We start from the raw sequence: 20,970 nt of genomic DNA, 5'->3' as shown, positions 1-20,970 counted from the left end.
ATTGACGAGTGACAGGCGAGGGGACCCATTTGAAGAGGTGGGAGCTTTATCCACGCAAGTGCATATGTATTAGCATCCATTTTGGTCCATTGTTGTGGTTCAATAAATAGTACATCATTCTACTTCTACCTACTCTGAGACCAGGAGATATTGAAAAGATTTGCAGGATGTGATTTTCCCTGAAGAGAAAGTTGCAACTTGGAGGTGTGTGTCCAAGACTGTCCTGGTATGTATTTGGAATTACTGACAATCACACACGATGCAGAATTCCGAATACTAGCCCTCTCCCTCGCCCATGAATTTGGCATCAATTCACTGTCAAGATGCATTTCCCCTGTACTTTAGGGCTATAAAATTCTGATCTGGCTGATTGATCATTCTTTGGAGGAATTATGTGCGCTTTTTCATTTAATGTTTATACTTTATTTGCTTGTAAAGCTAAAGGTAATAATTGCAATAATTTATAGCAATTAGTTGTTATTAGGTACCACATCAATATATAACATTAAATAAATGCTAAATTATTGGAAGAAGCTTTAAAAAATAAATTTCCCAAACAGTAGGTGTCCATAGAAACTAAAGTCATCTTTTGGTATAACTTAACCAAGATGGCAGGATATGTAATGGGTATAAAATAAATGAAAATAAAGCCAAGAAAAAAGGAACCATCTTTGTCGAGAATTTGCTTCAAAACAAAGTTAGAAATCAAAATGACAGTTGATTTCTCGGTGGTCAATTGGTCATCACCTCGTGTTTGGACTTTGGACAACCCTCATCCACCCAGAAGAGGTAGATATCAGTCTTTTTACTCCAATGTATGATAAGCAACGTGAATGTTAGGTTTGAATACCACTTTTTGATAGGGTTCTAAAGAGATCTTGGGATTCCAGTCTTAGAGGGTTTCGGCAATTCAAGCTTAATTGGAGAGTAGTGTCCCGCCCTTGGCAAATATAAATGGAACCGTATGATCTTTGTAAATGTTTCTGAGCAAATCTCAGTAACTAAGAATCAGTTGGTAGCCAAGCAAAGCAAGTGTCATAAAGACGGGGAATTCATTTTGGATGATTTATTTAGTTTTTACATTTTTAAGAAAGAAGAGATTATGTGGGCTAGAGAACTAGAGCCAATTGGTTGAAATATAGAGATAGCAACACTAAATTTTTTCATATAATTATCATTAGAAAAACTAAAAACAAAATCGTAAAGTTAAAAAGTGACTTAGGTGCATGTGGGTTGGGGATTCGGAGAGTCCAAAACATTATTGTAAGTCATTTCGAATGGATTTTCAGTTCTTCTAACTCAACAAGAATTGATGATTTCCTGAGTATTATTTGTGATCTTATAATATCAGAAGAGCAAAATCATGTCATTGGAAAGGATGTGATAGAAAAAGAAATAAAGAGTGCCTTGTTTCAGATAAACCCCCATATATATATCCTGGTTCTAATGGTCTCCCAAATCTTTTCTTCCAAAAATTTTGGGAGATAGTTGGTGGTGATTTATGTGAAGTAGTGATTTTTTTTTTTAATTTTATTTTTGATCATAAGTTGAACGAATCTTTCATTGCTCTCATACCTAAAATTAAAAATCCTGAGATCCCTACGCATGATAGGCTTATTAGTCTTTGCAACATTGATTATAAAGTCATTGCCAAAGTTTTGGTTAACTAAGCTCCAACCTTCATTGGTAGTATGATTAACAAAAATCAAAATGCCTTCATTCCAAAATGAGTCATCAATGTTAACATTTTGATTGTTCATAAGATCATTCACCATTTGAAAACAAGTAGGGGCAAGTAAGGTTATATGGCTATTTAAATTGATATGAATAAGGCTTATGATATAGTTGAGTGGAATTTCCTAAGGAAGTTGTTGGAAAAGTTGGGATTTGCTTTAGGTAGATCATAAAATGTGTGTCCATTGTATTCTACTAAATGCTAGTTAATGGTTCCTTAAGTAAAAAACTCTTATCGACTAGGGGATTAAGACAAGGGATCCCTTATCTGCTTACCTTTTTTACTCTACCCTGAAATGATATAAAAGAAGATTCATAATCTAATTACTAAAGGTCTTCTTTATGATATCAAGCTAGCCTGATAATTCCCTATTATTCCCCACTTTTTTTTTTTTCATATGATAACTTTACAAAAGCTTTTCCTTACAAGGAGTATTGTTGGTGGAGGCAATTCAGGAATACAGAAAAGCTTCTAGGCAGCAAGTGAATTTTTCTAAATTAAAAAATTTCTTTAATTCAAATATGCATCCAAGACTAATGAGTGTAGTAGCTAGAGGCCTCTACTTTAAGAGACTCTAAACTTAATTACTTGAGTCTCCCTATTGATTTTAGGAGGTCAAAGATAAGGATGCTTTCAAACATTTTGGAGAGGGTTTAAACCAAATTTATAGGGACAAGCTTAATGGAGGTCTTGGCTTTGGAGAGACTTGTTATTTTTACAAAGTTGGCTTGGAGAATTACTTTTAGTAGGAAAGCTTGTAGTGCCAGTTCATGAGAGCTAAGTATGCTAAAAATAAGAACTTCCTGAAAGATGAGTTCAAGAACTTTGAACCTTGGGGTGGAACAGCAACTGAGTGGTGGCTCAATTGGTACGTTAGCAAACAAAAAAAAAAAAAAAAAAAAATCTTGGGGTGGAACCGGTTATATAAAAACAAGCTTAATGGAGATCTTGGATTTAGAGACCCTCATTGTCACCACAACCTTTCCATTCTTGCAAAATTAGCTTGAACTTGAAGAATTGCTTTTAGTGAGAAAAGCTTGCGGTGCCGATTGATGAGAACTAAGTATGACAAGAATAGGAACTTTCTGACAGATGGGCTCAAAAGCTTGGGATCTTGGAGTTAGAGGAGTATTCTTGTTGGGAGATAAGTTGTTCTAAAGGGTTAGTGTTTGGGAGTAAAATAAATTCTCCAATATTTCTTTTTGAGATGATCCTATTCCCATAGTAGATGGTTGCGAAGTAATGGGCCCTGCCCTCATCTGAACCCAAACGCTCTTTGTTTGATAGATTATGATAGAGGGGTTTGGATTTTAGCCATTTTTTGTTTGTATTTTTTATTTTTTTGTTAGTTGCTGGACCCAAAACGGTTCCCTGTTTGGTTCGATTTTAAAAACCTTGGTATTAATAATGCCATTACAGTTAAATTTGGACAAAGCCAAATAAGTGAGGATTCGTATCAAGTGCCTCTTATGTCCTGTATGCAAGAAAGAGGCTGAATCAGTTGTTCATGCACTTTGCCTCTGTGGTCATGCTAAAAGGTTATGATTTGCCAGCATTTTCAATTACACATTGGATCAACTCTCTCCAGACGTGACCTTTAATAATTTGTCAAAGCGGTGCTCTAGTGTTTAGGGACAAAAGCATTTACTTTACTTTTGATCTCTATTGCCGTTGTTCTTTGAGTAATTTGGAAATCCTGCAGTAGTTTTGTATTTGATAATACCATTCGATTAGCTTAGGCTAGAAAATAAACCGAGCGAATTAAACCATTAGAAATGCAGGTTTCTCTTTTTTGGTTCCATCCTCGTTTTGAAGCAGTTATGGTCAAACGGATGGACCTAAAATAAAACTAGCACAGGGAAGTGGCTTTTTCAATGTCATTGTTGAGTCAAATTGTTTGAGCTTGGTTAATTTGTGTGAAGGTAGGTCGAATTGATGTACGAACAAAGGCAAAACTTTTATTCAAAGACAAAGACACCTTAGCATGAGTTGAAAATATCACATCTTCCTTTCTCGGGTTGCCATGGACTAATAGTAAGTGGTTCTCCTTTTCTTTTTCTTTTGTTGTTTACTTCAGCTACTGTCTTTTTTTTTCCTTATTCTTTGTGATCTTGTACCTTGTCTTGCTTGATCTTTATGTTCCTTTTCTTTGGCTTTGGCTATTTTAATGAAAAGTCATCTTTTTTTTCTTAAAAAAAGAATACCACTTTTTGACATTTTATCACCATTCTCGGATGGATAATCACTCTAGGCTTTGGAGGGAATCTATTTCTCTTGCTTACCGCTTACCAGAAGGAACTTTTTATTTTTTAACTTGGTGAAAACGCAAGTATCCGTTGAAATGTGTTCAGGATCTGCACTTTTGGTCGGTGAACGTATCATGAAGAATTCAATAGCGGTAGATGGAATGTTGCTATTTCATCAAACTTAATTAGACCCCTGGCGTGTATTATTCCATGATATTTTAATGCAACCTACTGGTCCTACTCAACGTCGAAAATGTGTCAAACTTGTATTCTATAATTCAGGTGGAGTTGATTATACAGGACTCACGCAATTAGTATAGAAAAGAAATAGAAGCATCAATGCATCATCATAATGAAAATATATAGAGGTACTACTCATCTGCTCTGACATGTGATTTATGAAAGTGTAATAATTATATTAAAAGATATATTAGTATTGGTGAGTTTTCATAGATAATGTTATTCTGAATTTAAAAAATTCAAATATTCATTTCAATTTGTTTGTGCTTTGAGGGTATCATTGAAAAACAAAAAATTCTAAAATTCCTCTACACTCATTTTTCTCTAAAAGTTGTAAACCTCCTTAAAAATAAGAGTTTAGAGGAAACAAAGAATGGAGAAACTTGGATTAGGCATGGTTTTTAAAACCGATCCAGAGACTGGTTACCGGGTCAAACGGTCAAATTGTTTGAACTGAACGATCGGCCCGTTCAGACAAAAAAAATAAAAAAAAAGGTCAAAACCATTCGAACGATTAACTGCCCAAATCAGTGGTTTCCTAACCAAAATCAACGCTTTTTGAAGAAAATCCAATTTTGGGGAAAACCAAAACCGGTCACCTAACCGGTTCCTGGTTTTTCCGGTTCGACCTTCCAGTCCGGTCCAGTTTTGATAACCATGGGATTAGGCACCATGGCCTAGGTGACCTACCCAATGAGAAACTTGGATTAAGCACCTCATGGGCACATGCAAATTAAGCTTGAAATTCGAAATAGGCATATAACCATGGTTTTCGAATCGCCATGGACTCGGATGGTCGAACCATTCAGCAAACCATCCAGGCAACCGGTTCCGTTTTGCCCAAACCCAGTCCCTGGCCAAAAACCGTTAAATCAGTTAATGACCCATTGACCCAGGTGGTCGAATCATCGACCTGTTCAACAGTTTTTGGCCGTCTTTTTATTTTTAATTTTTTTTGTCAGAATGGACCATCCATTCAAACCAAACAGTTGAACCATCAATAAAAAACCAGTAGCCAAAACGATTTCATTTCCGGGTCATTTTTTAAAACCATGCATATAACTACTAGCCACAACGACACCAGGGAAAGGGATACAACAACAACAATCAACAATCATGCATTGGCTGCCATTGACAAGGTTGGAAATTTGTTAATTACCATCATGGTAGCTTTTGCTTCCAACATTGCTCTCTCTCTCTCTCTCCATATTTTTTCAAAAAAATACCAAAAGAATGTGACAAAATTGACATTGCTCAGGTATCAGTGCTCTATGTATGATAGAATGCAAGATGGAGAAAAGTAAAAGAATAATAAAAATAACAAGGAAAAAGACAAAACTTGAACGGTAATATAATATCTACTTCACATTAGTGGGAGCGTTCTTGTGGAAACGCCAAAGATTCACCAACCGCTCAAGCACTCCTGCACTTTTTGAGAAGTAACCTGTGAAGCCCTGAGGTGTTGGTGGGAAATCCTCTGCCGGCATGGCAAATGGGCGAATCATTTTCTCCATCTTCTCTAGAGTGAGATATGAACCTACTTCTTGCAGCCTTTCTGGGCCCATTATTGGCAATGTGTGCTCTTGATGCAAGGAAGCAGCCTCATCATCATTCTCGTTCTGTCAAGCAAATGCAGAAAAAACATTGTCACGAAACAACACAGTACTGCTCAATTACCAGTTTCAGACCTTGTTATTGTTGTTCCATACCCTATTTTAATTAAATTATTTTCAGGAAATATTAGTGAACAAGTTTATAAAATAAACACGAGGCCTATCAACCTAAATGAATGCCTATTCATAACTGTAAAAATCTTATTATTTATGATTCCAACAGTTTATCCCAATGGTTTCAATATGAATCCTATGTCTGAATTCTTTTTTACAAAATTATTATGACTACCATTCGAATCTTACAACTCCACTTGTGAGTTTTACAGCTTATACAATTCATGCAATTTGGATCAATTCAATTTCTATTTATTTATTCAAGGTCTCTTCTTTTAGAACCCTCAATAAGATATGATTTATTTAGGCTATTTAAAACCTATTAGAATCCTTATATATACACCCTCTTTAGAAAACAATTAAATTGAGACATACTGTTTCAATCCTAATAACTTTGTTTGTGAATTTTACAATTTACATTTCATGCGATTCATTCTCTAATGTGTCTTTTCTTTATTTCTTTAAATTTTCTCAGGGGGTTTTCTAAAGGGGTTATTGTTTCAAAACCTTACTAAAATATGATTTATTTAGGCTATTTAAAATCTATTTAAAAATCTTGTTGACTTTATTTTCCACCACATGTAGGTTAAAGAGCCATTACAGTGGATTAGTTGACTTCAACTTGAACTTGATTATATCATCTTATGCTTCTGTGATAGAAGTGATGGGGTTTAAAAGTAGGCTGAAAATATGCTATCACTTTTCTATTTATATTTAAATTTTTAGATATCTGTTTTTAATTTATTTTGAGAAGTCTATAAGCAAACAAATATTTTTATGATCTAAAATAAATTGCAATTTTCAGAATATTTGCCATCCTAATAGAATACAAATGTGCACCCAATCATGGGCCAGGAATATTTGCCATCTTGGATGAGGTACCTCCTAAAATCAGCTAAGATGGATGGTCTAACATTCTGCTTTAGAGATAAAATCTGGATGGCCAGGGAATGCAGCATTAGCAGTAGGACAGAAATTTCAGACACTGGAATTGTTTAACAGGTCATACAAAAGAGGTCGCCAACCAAATGAATATTCATGACTCATGAGGTGGTGGTTCATAATTTCATATGTTATCATGAGAGTAAGTTTCACGCTTATCCTTTTGAAATATGATACAAATATTACCTCCAGAGGGCTTAAGTCTGCACCACGGCTGAATGTCAACTCTATGCGATACCTTTTTGGGTCTTCCAAAGCCACCTGCAATTCAATTTCAGTAAGCCATTATGGAATTCTATTTTATGATAAATGAAAACTAAATCCATGCAGTTCATGCCAATGAGAAACTTACAATACGATATCTGATGCAACTACAATTTGGTATCATCAGCTTTGACTACAGGGCTAAAGGCAAACATCATTGTGTGCTAAATTGTTGTTAGGGTTAGTATGGAGACAAGTTCTTTGCCTCTGTAAATCAACAGGGCCTGGGGCACAGCATCAAATGATTCCCTTCATTATGAGCCAGGAAACTTGATCCAAGAGGACAAATTTGGCCATTTTATACAAGGAAAAAGAAGGTGATATCCCTTGCAGGACCCAGGACCCACTGGATGTGTACCACTTGGATCTGAAGTTGGAGGTAAAACAGTTTATCTCCATGCTCCAACCCTGCCATGAGTTATCTTATAGATTGTCAATCAAGGGTAATGACATTTAAAGGAGATCAATGTCGATAAACCTAAGCATGTAAAATCCCTTGGATGATTTAAGAATATCAATGTGCCTTTTAGGGAATTAATCCTATGAATTTGAACTATTAATGTTTAGTAGCCATTTTTGACAAAGCTGAGTTTTGGCCTTCTTTTCTGTCTAGAAAATTTGCTTCTACCCTTCATCTAGGCCTGTCAATGATACCTGAAGATCTGTGGCCCGATCTGACATCCAATCTCATGATCTTGGATTTGAATGACGTATTTATGTAATTGGATTGGATTTGGATTTTACAATCTACATCCAATTAATAATCGGATCAGATTCGGAGTTGACCCCATCCGAATCTTATCTGGGTCCGTTAGAATTTGGATTTGAATCCGAGGTCTTCAAATCTGATTGGATTTGGATGCAAGTTTTCAGTAATTGGATCTGATTCGGATTTTGCTGAATCCGCTCCAATTACAGCCCTACCTACATCCAGTGAGCTGTGGTTGCACAATCATTCAACTTTATCAATCATTGGTAATCATTTCAAGTATATCTGACAAAACTAAATTATTTAATCTTCTTTAGAAGGCTGACAATCATTGACATTTGGTCATTATATTGAGTTGAGACAAGTATCATGGTATATGCCTACTCTGAACTCAACTAAGGCTTGTATCAACCATATAGGATTGGCTGCATGAATCTTCTTCTGCCCTTCCACTCTATTCAGTGCCATATCCATTAATAGAAAGATGTAAATCAGTCCTTTTAAATCTGATATAAAAAACTGATTAAAGCAAAAAAGAATGAGAAGAAAAGAGGGTTACAGCAAAATAGAAGAAGAAGATGGAGAAGAAGAAGAGGAGGGAGAAGAGAGTTCGATGGTTTTCTCTCTCTCTTCACTAATCTTTTATTAATCTTAATTAACTAGGCTAATTACAAGTCTGCCCTTTAAGTGGGCGGCCAGCTAAGCAAAAACTTAAAAGAAATTAAAAAGAGGTTAACAGGCCTATGAAGAAAAGGCCCATTAACACATAAAACAAATATAACACCGCTTAAACATAAAACAAAAACTAGGGCCCATTCGGCCCAGTCTCTCTACAAGAAACAGTCAGTCAGTGCTTTGTATTTTATTGACCCTTTACATATTTAATTAATATGTCAAAGGCCCATTGCTTGGAAATGGAATTGATGGGCTTACTTATAGCGAGATCATTTCACAACAATTTGGTTAAGGAGTAAATTCTTAGCATGAAAACGTGGGGAATATTTGGATATTCAATCCCCCCCGGAGTGATTGCTTTCATGTGGTTGGTAGACAAGTTCAACAAGTGAAACTTCAGGTTGGCTAACAAGTGTGTCTTGTATGATTGTAGGGAGGAACTAAAACTATTTTTTGTGATGGATAATTTCATGATTTTATTAATAACTGTTTCGACTGTTGCTACAATAGTCCGAACAGGAAGAAGAAGAAGAAGAAGAAGGGTCTGTCGAAAATCTGATGGTTAACCCATCCAGTCGACCCCCTTAATCTATATTAGATTCTAATAATGTTTACAAAGACAGAAATGACCTTACTTAAGTGTGGGGCAGAGTAACTCTAATAACACTGCCACATAAGCAAGTTACTTAATAAACAGAAGAAGACTAAACTACCCCTATTCGGCACATCTTAACACTCCCCCTCAAGCTGGAGAATATATGTCATATAATCCCAGCTTGTTACATAGATAGTTCACTTTCCCTGAGCTTAGAGGTTTTGTAAACAAATCTGCCCATTGGTCATTGGAGCCCACATGTTCTGTATTTATCTCTCTGGCAAGAACCTTCTCTCTCACAAAGTGGCAATCAACCTCTATGTGCTTTGTTCTCTCATGAAAGATAGGATTGGATGAGATATGTAGTGCAGCTTGGTTGTCACAGTACAATTTCATAGGTTTATCCATGTCAAACCCAATTTCTTGTAGGAGATTCCTCAGCCACACTAATTCACAGGTAGTGTGAGCCATGGCCCTATATTCGGCTTCAGCACTGCTTCTAGCTACAACCGTCTGCTTTTTACTCTTCCATGTCACAAGATTTCCTCCTAGAAATGTGCAATAGCCTGTAGTAGATCTTCTGTCACTCACTGAGCCTGCCCAGTCTGCATCTGTATACCCAACTACTTCAAGTTTTCCTCTTGGTTTATACAATAGCCCACGGCCTGGAGCTCCTTTCAGATACCTCACAATTATAAGGACTGCATCCTAGTGAGGTATACGAGGGTTCTGCATGAATTGGCTCACCACACTGACTGCAAAGGAGATGTCGGGTCTCGTGATAGTCAGATAGTTCAGCTTTCCCACTAGTCGTCTATACCTTCCAGGATCTTCAAATACTTCTCTTGTATCACTGCTCAACATTTGGTTCCATAGGGGTCTCAACCGATTTTGCACCTAACAGTCCTGTTTCTTCCAATAGATCAAGGACATATTTCCTTTGGCACAGATTCACACCTTGTTTTGACCTGGCAACCTCTATTCCCAAGAAATACTTTAATGTTCCAAGGTCCTTTGTTTGAAAATGATTTTGCAAAAATACCTTTAGTTTGCTTCAACCCATAAATTGCTTTCTTCAGCCTGCACACCTTACCACCCTCCCTCTGAGCAACAAACTCAGGTGGTTGCTCCATATATACCTCCTCCACTAGATCACCATGGAGGAAGGCATTCTTTATGTCAAGTTGAAGGAGAGGCCAATCATACATAACTGCCAAGGAAATTAGGACACGAACGGAACCAATTTTAGCCACCAAAGAGAATGTCTCCATGTAGTCCACACCATACACCTGTGAGTAACCTTTAGCAACAAGTCTGGCCTTCAGACGCTTCACACTACCATCTGGCAAGTATTTCACAATATACACCCATTTACAACCCACAACATGCTTCCCAGGTGGGAGAGTAGTAAGTTCCCATGTTTGAGTATGTTGAAGAGCAGAAAGTTCCTCCTCCATTGCCCGCCGCCATCCAGGTGAACTAAGAGCTTCTTGAACATTGTTAGGTAGGGAAATAGAAGACAAAAGTGAAACAATCTAGCGATGTGAGGCAGAAAGACGAGATAATGAAACAAAATTGGAAATGGAATGGAGTGTGGAACTACGTTTACCTTTCCTTAAGGCAATGGGGGTCGAGATCTGAAGGTTCAGCAATAGGAGCCATGAGAGGATCCGCAGATGAGGTAGAAGCAGGAGGAGGGGCCGGTGTCGTTCGACGTGTATACACTTGTCGGATCGGTGGTCGTTTAGTGGTGACTTGCACTGGATGAGGAGATGAGTCTACTCCAACAACAGACTCTGGAACTGAATCACTGACAGGAAGAGGAAGAGGAGGTAAGGATGAGGACAAGGGTGCTTCATGACTGGAGAAGAAGGGGATAGACTCAAAAAATGTGACATCAGGGCAGACATAACACTTTCGGGCAATGGGACTTGTACCCTTTTTGAGTCCGAGAGTAGCCAAGGAAGATACATTTAATTGAAAGTGCATCTAGCTTGTCTATTCCAGGACTCAGATTATGAACAAAGCACACACAACCAAAGACACGAGGAGTTAATGGAAACGGAGATAAAGTGGGAAACAAGATGGAGAAGGGGGACCGACCATGAAGAATAAAAGAGGGCATCCGATTAATGAGAAAACATGCAGTGAGTACAGCATCACTTCAAAACCGTTTAGGAACATGCATGTGGTGAAGCATAGACCGAACAATTTCAAGAAGATGACGATTCTTCCGTTCAGCCACCCCATTTTGTTGAGGGGTGAAAGCACACGAGATCTGATGAATAATGCCATGCTGTTCTAAATACTGTTGAAATGCAGTAAGAAAGTATTCACGACCATTATCTGAACGGAGAACTTTGATTGGAACACCAAATTGTGTGCGTATTTCAGCATGGAATTTTTGAAAAATGGAAAATAATTCACTTCTTTCTTTCATTAAGTAAATCCATGTCATTCTTGAACAATCATCAATAAAGGAGACAAAATACTTGTACCCATTATAAGACTCTATTTTGATTGGACCCCAAACATCTGAATGAACCAAAGAAAAAAGACTCAACATACAACTCTCAACTCTTGGACTGAAGGACACACGACGGTGTTTACCAAACTGACATGACTCACATTGTAAAACTGACAACTGACTCAATGATGGAACCAACATCTTGAGAACCTTGAGAGATAGATGTCCTAGTCGGCAATGCCATTGTAGAGGAGTAAGGGAAGTCTGAAGTGCAATTGAAGATCCACCGTCGTCAAGGTAATACAATCCACCAGCTTCATGCCCCCCACCAATCTTCTTCCCTGTCTTGAGATCCTGAAAAACACAAGTGGAAGGAAAGAAGGTAACAGAACAGTTAAGAGCTTTGGTTATTTTACTAACAGACATAAGATTGAATGGAAACTTAGGTATGTATAAAACAGATGATAAAGGGACAGAAGCCAAGTCAACATTACCAACACCACAGATGGGAGATGAGGACCCATTGGCAAGTGAAACAGTTTGTGATGTGGAGGTTTTAGAAAGAGAAGAGAACACACTTGGAGTCCCGATCATATGATCTGAGGCTCCAGAGTCAATGATCCAGGAAGGAGTTTTAGATGACATGCAAGCGATACCTGATTGGGCATATGTGGCAGTGGTATGCTGTGAAGTAGTTTGAAGGAACCGTTCATACTCATCACGCGGAACACTCACCATCTCCCTCCCGGAAGTAGATGTAGATGTGGGAGGTGTTAGGTCTGCCAGTTTACTGTCACTAATAGCAACCTCGCCTGCTACAGCATGATTAACCCATTTAGAGGGAGGGCCATGTAGACCATAACAGAAATTCACTGTGTCCATCCCTACCACAATGAGTACACTTCCTTGTAGAGTTATTTTTTTCTCTGCCACGGCCTCCCCCTGAGTCACGGCCACCCCGACCAATCATGGAATTGCCACGGCCCCCTCTGGAATGACCTCCCCCTCTTGTACTATGTCCACCACCTCTAGCTGTCACAAGTGCTGATCTATCATACTGTGTGGGGTTCTCTGTCTGGCCCAAAGAGATTCTGCGAAGTCTTGAGAATACTTCCTCAAGTGTAGGAAGAGTAGAGCCCCCCAATATTTGAGCTCTAACTGGTTCATATTCCGACTTCAGCCCCACTAAAAATCTTGTAACATCTAGCTGCTCCCTTTGCTGTTGCTGAACTTGAATATCTGGAGTAAGGGGATGATAGACATTGAGTTCATTCCTTATATTCTTCATGCAGGCATAGTACTCTTCTAGTGTTTTGGTTCCTTGTTGTAAATCAAAGTACTCCTGATACAGCTGATATACTCTTGTTGTGTTATCTTGTCCAGAATATAGCTTTTTAGCATGCTCCCATATATCCTTAGCTGTATCAAGGAACATGAAGTTGGCACTGATTTTGGGTTCCATACTATTCCACAGCCAAGTCACGGTTTGAGCATCTTCTTGTTCCCAATCATCAAACCAGGGAGAGTCAACCGATGGCTTCTCATCTCTAACATGCTTTGCTTTCTTCTTTGCCTTGAGAAAAACTTCCACTGATTTAGCCCATGGAACATAGTTCTCCCCATTTAGCTTAATTGAGGTCATTTGTACTCCTAGGTAGTCGGAGGAAATTACTACACTAGGTTTCTGATCATTGTAGCCATCTCCTATTGCTGCCATTGTACTCTTTCACAGTTGTCTCTAACTTTACTTCTCAGCTACAAGCTGATTGATGTTGCTCACAGTTTGATATTTCAGCACCTATTGCAGCCTCTAAACACCACTGCTGACTTCACACACTTGTTCTTATTCACACTACTGCTGACTTCACACACTTACGTCCCACATAAGCATCAGTTTACCATTCACTAATCACAAGTAGAGGCCCTCTTACAACCACTCAAGCACCACAACACAGCCAAATCTGCTGCACCCAGTTCAGACTTGTTTAACACACTTAAGAGGGCATTACACAACCACAAGGAGTTCGGCAAGGTCACTGCATTCTACCTTACACCACTCGGCCACTTACAGCAGCCCTAACACCATTCAACAACTTACAGCAGCCCTACACCATTCGGCTACTGCACACACAGCCCTTCCTAGGGCAACAATGAACTTAGTTCTCTAGGTTCTACTCAGTACAACAGCTTCTTGTAGGGTTTCTACCCAGAAATATAAGTAACACTAGAAGAAGAGAGAACCGACCTTCCTTTGAGAATATCAATCAACCATTCACTGCTGAAGTCACTTTCCTTGTTGAAGAAGGTTATGCGCAGCAGAGAGACAAGCTGTAATGTTTCTGACCTAGGGCGAACCAGTTCTCTCCATCGACAGATCAGAAACGAAGGTGAAGAGTCACGAACAATGCTGAGGTGCTTTACCAACTGACTTAGGTCAGGAGCATGGCTCTGATACCATGTTTCGACTGTTGCTACAGTAGTCCGAACAGGAAGAAGAAGAAGAAGAAGAAGAAGAAGAAGAGAAGAAGGGTCTGTCAAAAATCTGATGGTGGTTAACCCATCCAGTCGACCCCCTTAATCTATATTAGATTCTAATAATGTTTACAAAGACAGAAATGACCTTACTTAAGTGTGGGGCTTAGTAACTCTAATAACACTGCCACATAAGCAAGTTACTTAATAAACAGAAGAATACTAAACTACCCCTATTCGGCACATCTTAACAATAACAAAAAAATGAAAATAGTGCATATAATATACCCAGCAACCCATTTACAATTAGGCTGACCTCAGCCCCCTAACCCCAAATATTTACTGTTACCTTCATTCTACATTTAATACACCCAGAACCTTCCCTATGTACTCTTATTTGGCTAGAGTTTCAGCCAACTTATTGGCTGATCTGTCGATCCATGTGTATGTGACATTGTGATGTGACTCCCTTGTTAAACACTTGATTTCGCTTTAAATCTGCCTGTACTGCCAATTTTCTTGTCCTCAACAAGGGAATAGAAGCTTGGTACCTTGGACTTTCCTCATTAAACTGGAAAATGATTAAATTTGATGTTCCAGTCTTGGAAATCCTCATGATTTGAGTGTAGGAGTAGTATTCAGATATCACAATGGAGACTCCCTTAGCCTACTCAGGCTTGATAGGTGTAGGAAAATTCTATACAAGCAATTTTTCAAAAAAAAAAAAAAAAATCTATACAAGCATAACTTTATGCAATGCTTCAAGGCTTACAGCTAGGAAAGAAATCAAAATTCAGACCTTTGATTATAGAAATGGAATAATTGTAAGCTGGCTGAAAGGGAAAAGAGGATGTCTATGGCACTTGAAAGTTGAGAGACAAATAATTAGAGAAGCAAGGCAACTGGAAAATGAAATGAAAGCATATATCAATTAGATCCCTTGATTTTCTAACTCTATTGCTGATTCTCTAGCTCAACAAAGGAGCTATCCTTTTGAATAATCTGGTTGTAAATCCAAGCTGTATATAGAATGGAGCTAGAAGCACTAGGGTGGCTCCATGACAGAGTCACATATTCAAGTATGATAAAAGTTATTTTGAACTCATTTTGTTCATGATATACAATATCAAATAAAATTTAATTTATTCTATTAATTACTTACAATATTCTGATAATTTTAGTATAATTTCTTAATGTATTTGTTGGCAGATGTTGTACCCAGGTTTAGTACCGCAAGGGTACTGTTGTAATTTTCTCCTTCTTTATGTTGTACGACTAGACTAGTATAAATAATAACTTATGCACTCGCCTACAGTGTTCTGTAGGGGCTTTCAGTCCTCTCGACTCTCCTCTCCTCTCCTCTCTCCCTCTCTTTTCTCCTCTCTTCTCTTTTCTTCTCTTGCTCTTGCTCAACATGGTATCAGAGCAAGTTGTCCAGGCCTGAAGGGTGGTGTCAAGCAAACCTGTTGTTCAATGTCGAGCAGATAGTCTCTTCATCTCCCAGAGCTGTATCCATCGAACTGCTAATCAGTTGTATTCAGTTCGACCCAGAAGTTATAGAGACTTTTCATCTCCCAGAGCTGTATCCATCGAACTGCTAATCTGTTGTATTCAGTTCGACCCAGAAGTTATAGAGGCTTTTCATCTTCCAGCCCAGAAGTTGTATTCATTGTCTGTTCGACTGTAGAGAGGCTATCATCTGAGGTTCGTAGAGGGAGTTCTGGTTTACAGAGAGGCTATCATCTGAAGTTAAAAGAGGTACTGTTCATCTACTGTTCGGCTGCCCTACTGATTGACTGTTCAGCCGATTGTTGGACTGTTGATGGATTGTATTTCTTTAACAAAGCAGCTGTATTCAACTGAATCTTTTTTGTATTTCTTTACCCCTTTGATGGACTGTTGATGCCCTGAAGCAGAGGTTGTATTGATCTCAGTCATTGATTGTTCGGCTACCAGGCCTGCCGATTAGGGGTGTGGTGAACTTCACCCTGTATTTTCCATTCTGTTGGGGGGTCATATGACCTCTGTACAATTGTAGGTCATACAGACCTGGTTATGTACTGCAACTGCAGTGTTGTTTTTTGGATTCCTACAAGACCGTAGGTCATACAGACCTGTTTCAGTAATGCAACAGCAGTGTTCAGTCTTTGCTCCCAGTGAAACCGTAGGTCAGAAGGACCTGTTTCTGTAATAGCCCTGTATGGCAGTACCCCTTTGGTTGCTGTTTTTTTTCTTAAACCCGAAATCATGAGTAGTGAAGATTCAGCCACATCTGGAGTTTCCTCAATGCTGAATGGAATGGGTGGGGGTGACCTATCATTTCCTATGGCTGTTGTCCTTCTTGATGGTTTAAATTACCTAGAGTGGTCAAGAGGGATCAAGTTATACATCATTGCAAGGGGGAAGATTGGCTATATTAATGGGAGAATCAAAGAACCATCCTCTGGGAATGCTGAATATGATAGATGGAATCAAGAGAACAGTATGGTTATGTCTTGGCTCTTGGTTTCCATGCAACCTCAAATAAGGAAGAATTTCATGTGGGCTGAAACTGCAAATGAAATTTGGGAACAAGCAAAATCTACATATTCAGAATTGCGACACTATGCCAAGATTTATCAACTGCAGGCAGCATCATCTACTTGTAGACAGGGGGAGAGATGTTTATCAGTATATTACTCTGACTTGACCTCTGTCTGGAAGGAGTTGGACCATTACCAAAGTGTGGATTGGAAGTGTGATGAGGATGCCAAAATGTACAAGAAACTTGTCTCCCAGCAAAGGGTGTTTGCCTTCTTACATGGTCTTAATCCTATGTATGAATCTATCAGAATACAGATTCTCAGCTCTAAGGATCTCGCATCAGTTCAGGAAGTCTATGCTCTTGTACAATCTGAAGAGAGCAGAAGAAATCTGATGAACAGCCTTGGTGGGGATGTAGTTGTGTTGGCAGCAAAAGGGGGTGTCTCTACTAGTGTGGGATCTTCTTCCAGGAAAGGAGATCTCTAGAAAAACCCAGAAGATAAGGACAAATTGTGGTGCACTCATTGCCAGAAACCCTGACACACCAAAGATACCTGTTGGGATCTTCATGAGAAACCAAAATGGGCTCAAGATCTGACTAAGAAGCAAGGTTCAGACGTGAATGAGAGGTCTGGACAGCAAGGTATGAAGAAACACCACATGGCTAGCATGGTTACTCGGGAGAATCAGCCCCCCATTTCTACTGTGACTCAGACACATCTCACTGGATCTGACCCGAGGGAGGATATTATGAATTCCTTCCGTGACCATTTAGAGCTCTATGGTAGAGCAATTCGTCAGATGGATGCTCCTCCCTCAACCTCATTTGCATCTACATCAGGTAACCCTGCCACAACTTTCCATGTTGCTTCTCATACCCCTGACTCTCCATGGATCATTGGTTCTGGAGCGTCAAAACACATGACTGGTACGTCCTCTTACTTTCAAACCTATCACCTTCTTTCTGGAAGAGACAAGGTGAGACTAGCCGATGGATCATATACTTCCATAGCCGGTCAAGGAACCCTCTCTCTTCCTCTTGGTCTTACCCTTTTTGACGTCCTTCATGTTCCAAAGTTTCCCATTAATTTGTTCTCTGTTAGTAGTGTTACTAATTCCTTGAATTGCTCAATGACTTTTTTCCCTTCTCATTGTGTGCTTCAGGATCTGACCTCGGGGAGGACGATTGGTAGGGGACGTATGGTTGATGAATTTTACATGCTGGAGAATAAGGCTGGTCTTCATGTTACAGAGTCTATGAGTCAGTCCTGTAAAAGTAAAGTCTATTTATGGCATTGTCGTCTTAGTCATTTGTCTTTTGAGTCTTTAAAAGTTGTATTCCCAAATCTGTTTAAGTCAATGTCTGTTTCTGATTTTTCTTGTCAAACGTGTCAGTTAAGTATACATTGTAGAACTCATTTTCTTTAGAAAAATAGTAAATCTAAATCTCCTTTTCACATTGTTTATTCTGATGTATGGGACCCTGTTACTTAAACATCTGAGAATGGCTACAAGTATTTCACTGCCCTCATTGATGATTATTCTAGATATACTTGGGTATCCGATGCAAACCAGGGAAGAAGTACAAAAAATCATTCAAGATTTCCAGCGGATGGTCTTCACTCAATTTCAGAATGAAATTTAAAATTTTTGGTCAGACAATGCAAAAGAATTTTTTCATAGTGACCTTACGGAGTTCTTTGCTTCGTGTGGTTCACTTCACCGGAGCTCTTGTGCCCCCACACCACAACAAAATGGTGTGGCCGAATGGAAGAATCGACATCTCCTTGAAGTGGCTCGGGGTTTACTGCTTCATATGAATGTCCCCAAATGTTTTTAGCTTGAAGCTGTTCTTTGTTCTACTTACCTTATAAACCGTATGCCCTCTCGTTGGTTAGAGTACAAAGCCCCGCATCAGCTTCTCTTTCCTAAGGCTCTCCTTCTTTCTATTCCGCCTCGTGTATTTGGTTGTCGGTGTTTTGTCCAAAATCTGTCTCCCACTCGTGGGAAATTGGATTCTCGTGCTATCCCTTGCATATTCCTTGGTTACTCCTTCACTCAAAAGGGGTACCATTGTTTTGATCCAGTTTCTCGGAAATTCTATTTCTCCATGGATGTTTCCTTCTTTGAAGATGAGCCTTTTTTTCCTGTTACTCCTCAGGGGGAGTGTAGGCATGAGGAGAAACTGGTTCAGCTCCCTTCTCTTCTTGATCCTCCGCCTTTTCGTGTTTTTTCTCGTCGTCGCTAAGGCCAACCAAATTCAAGAGCTGTGGAGAATCCGGAAGCTGTACCTACAGTGCCACCAGATTCCTCGGGGGAGGATCATACTCACTCAGGTAACTTGGCTCCAAATGATGTGTTCCTGATTCTATTGAATATGATTCCTCTGCTACTAATGACCTTGGTCGTTCTATTGCTCACAAGAAAGGTGTTAAATTGTGCACCACTAAACATCCCATTTCCAACTTTGTTTCCTATGAGAACATTTCACCCTCATTCCGTGCTTTCCTTACCTCTATTGACAGTGTCCCTATCCCCAAGAATGTGTCAGAAGCTCTTTTAGTTCCTGAATGGACAAATGCCATGAAGGAAGAAATCAATGCCCTTCATAAAATTGGCACATGAGAACTTGTTGATCTTCCTAAGGGAAAGGTTCCAGTTGGATGTAAATGGGTGTTCACTATCAAGCATAGGGTTGATGGAACAGTGAAGAGATATAAAGCTCGCTTAGTGGCAAAGAGGTTTACTCAAGTGTATGGAGTTGATTATGCAGAAACTTTTGCCCCTGTTGCCAAGATGAACTCCATTAGAGTTCTTTTCTCTCTTGCTGTTAATCTAGATTAGGATCTACACCAGCTTGACATCAAGAATGCATTCTTGAATGGTGACCTTGAAGAGGAAGTTTACACGATTCAACCCCCTGGTTTTCTGGCTCAAGGCAATGAATAGAAAGTGTGCAAGTTGAAGAAGTCCTTATACGGGTTGAAACAATCACCAAGAGCTTGGTTAAGCAAATTCCATGTTGTAGTTCAGCAGAAAGGATACAAGCAATGTCAATCAGATCACACACTGTTTGTGAAAAGAGGAGAAGGTAAAATTGCTGCCCTAATTGTATATGTGGATGACATAATTGTTACTGGTGACTGGGATGATGAAATTCAGAGGTTGAAGGTTTTTCTTGCCACTCAGTTTGAAATGAAGGATCTAGGACCTGCCAGATACTTCCTTGGAATTGAAGTTGCCCGATCAAAGAGGGGTATCTTCATTTCTCAAAGGAAATATGTCCTAGATTTACTTCAGAACACTGGGAAGATGGGGGTGAAGCCAGTTGACTCTCCCATTGACCCCAACCATAAATTAGGTGACAGCCAAGGTGAACCTCTCAAGGATGTGAAACAGTTTCAGAGGCTTGTAGGGAGATTGTTATACCTTTCTATGACTCGCCCAGACATTGCATTTGTTGTTGGTGTCCTCAGTCGGTTCATGCATGCTCTTGGGTCCTCTCATCTTGACGCAACAAAGAGAATCCTTCGATATCTAAAGAAGTTTCCTGGTGTTGGCCTGTTATTTCAAAAGCACAGACATTTAAAAGTTGAAGTTTATACAGATGCAGATTGGGCTGGATCCCAAAGTGACATAAAGTCTACTAGTGGCTACTGCACCTTTGTAGGAGGGAACCTTGTTACATGGAGAAGTAAAAAGCAAAATGTGGTGGCTAGATCTAGTGCTGAAGCTGAATATCGTGCTATGGCCCATGGGGTAGTTGAAGGCATGTGGATAAAGAATTTGTTGAGTGAGTTGGGTTTCCCAGTGGACAAACCTATGACTCTATTCCGTGATAACAAAGCAGCTACAAGCATTGCTGTCAATCCAGTGCTACATGATAGAACAAAACACATCGAAGTTGACAAGCATTTTATCAAAGAGAAAGTCATCACAGGCGAAGTGTGTACTCCCTATGTCAACTCTGAGAACCAACTTGTAGACATCTTTACAAAGGGTCTAAATCATTCTAGACATCATGATCTTTGTGACAAGTTGGGCATGATTGATATCTATGCTCCAACTTGAGGGGGAGTGTTGACAAATGTTGTTGTACTCAGGTTTAGTACCGCAAGGGTACTGTTGTAATTTTCTCCTTCTTTATGTTGTACGACTAGACTAATATAAATAATAACTTATGCACTCGCCTACAGTGTTTTGTAGGGGCTTTCAGTCCTCTCCTCTCCTCTCTCCCTCTCTTCTCTCCTCTCTTCTCTTCTCTTCTCTTGCTCAACAGTATTTAATAACCAAATTTGATCTAAGTCAAATCTAAATAAGACAGACAAGATTCAATTCAAATTTTCCACCCAAAAAAAAAGATATGATTCAAATT

At 39.1% G+C, this 20,970-nt stretch overlaps 1 protein-coding gene across 10 annotated transcripts in view; it reads right to left on the bottom strand.

The window, feature by feature from the left end:
• Window positions 1-5,314: 5,314 nt before the first annotated feature.
• LOC148854119 (inositol hexakisphosphate and diphosphoinositol-pentakisphosphate kinase VIP2-like) overlaps window positions 5,315-20,970 on the bottom strand; it is a 130,731-nt gene continuing 115,075 nt past the window's right edge. For all 10 annotated transcript variants that reach the window (XM_088983835.1, XM_088983837.1, XM_088983836.1 and 7 more), the window contains 2 exons: window positions 7,077-7,151; window positions 5,315-5,840 (listed from right to left, as the gene is read on the bottom strand). In XM_088983835.1, coding sequence (XP_088839961.1) covers window positions 5,580-5,840; window positions 7,077-7,151 — 336 coding nt within the window. In that variant the 3' untranslated portion in view covers window positions 5,315-5,579. The remainder of the gene's footprint in view (window positions 5,841-7,076; window positions 7,152-20,970) is intronic.

The sequence above is a fragment of the Nelumbo lutea genome, chromosome 4, assembly GCF_056320005.1.
Source record: "Nelumbo lutea isolate HS-2025 chromosome 4, American lotus-T2T, whole genome shotgun sequence".
NCBI lineage: Eukaryota > Viridiplantae > Streptophyta > Magnoliopsida > Proteales > Nelumbonaceae > Nelumbo > Nelumbo lutea.
The sequence above is the reverse complement of the archived record's forward strand: the minus strand, read 5'-3'. Positions and strand labels throughout refer to the sequence as shown.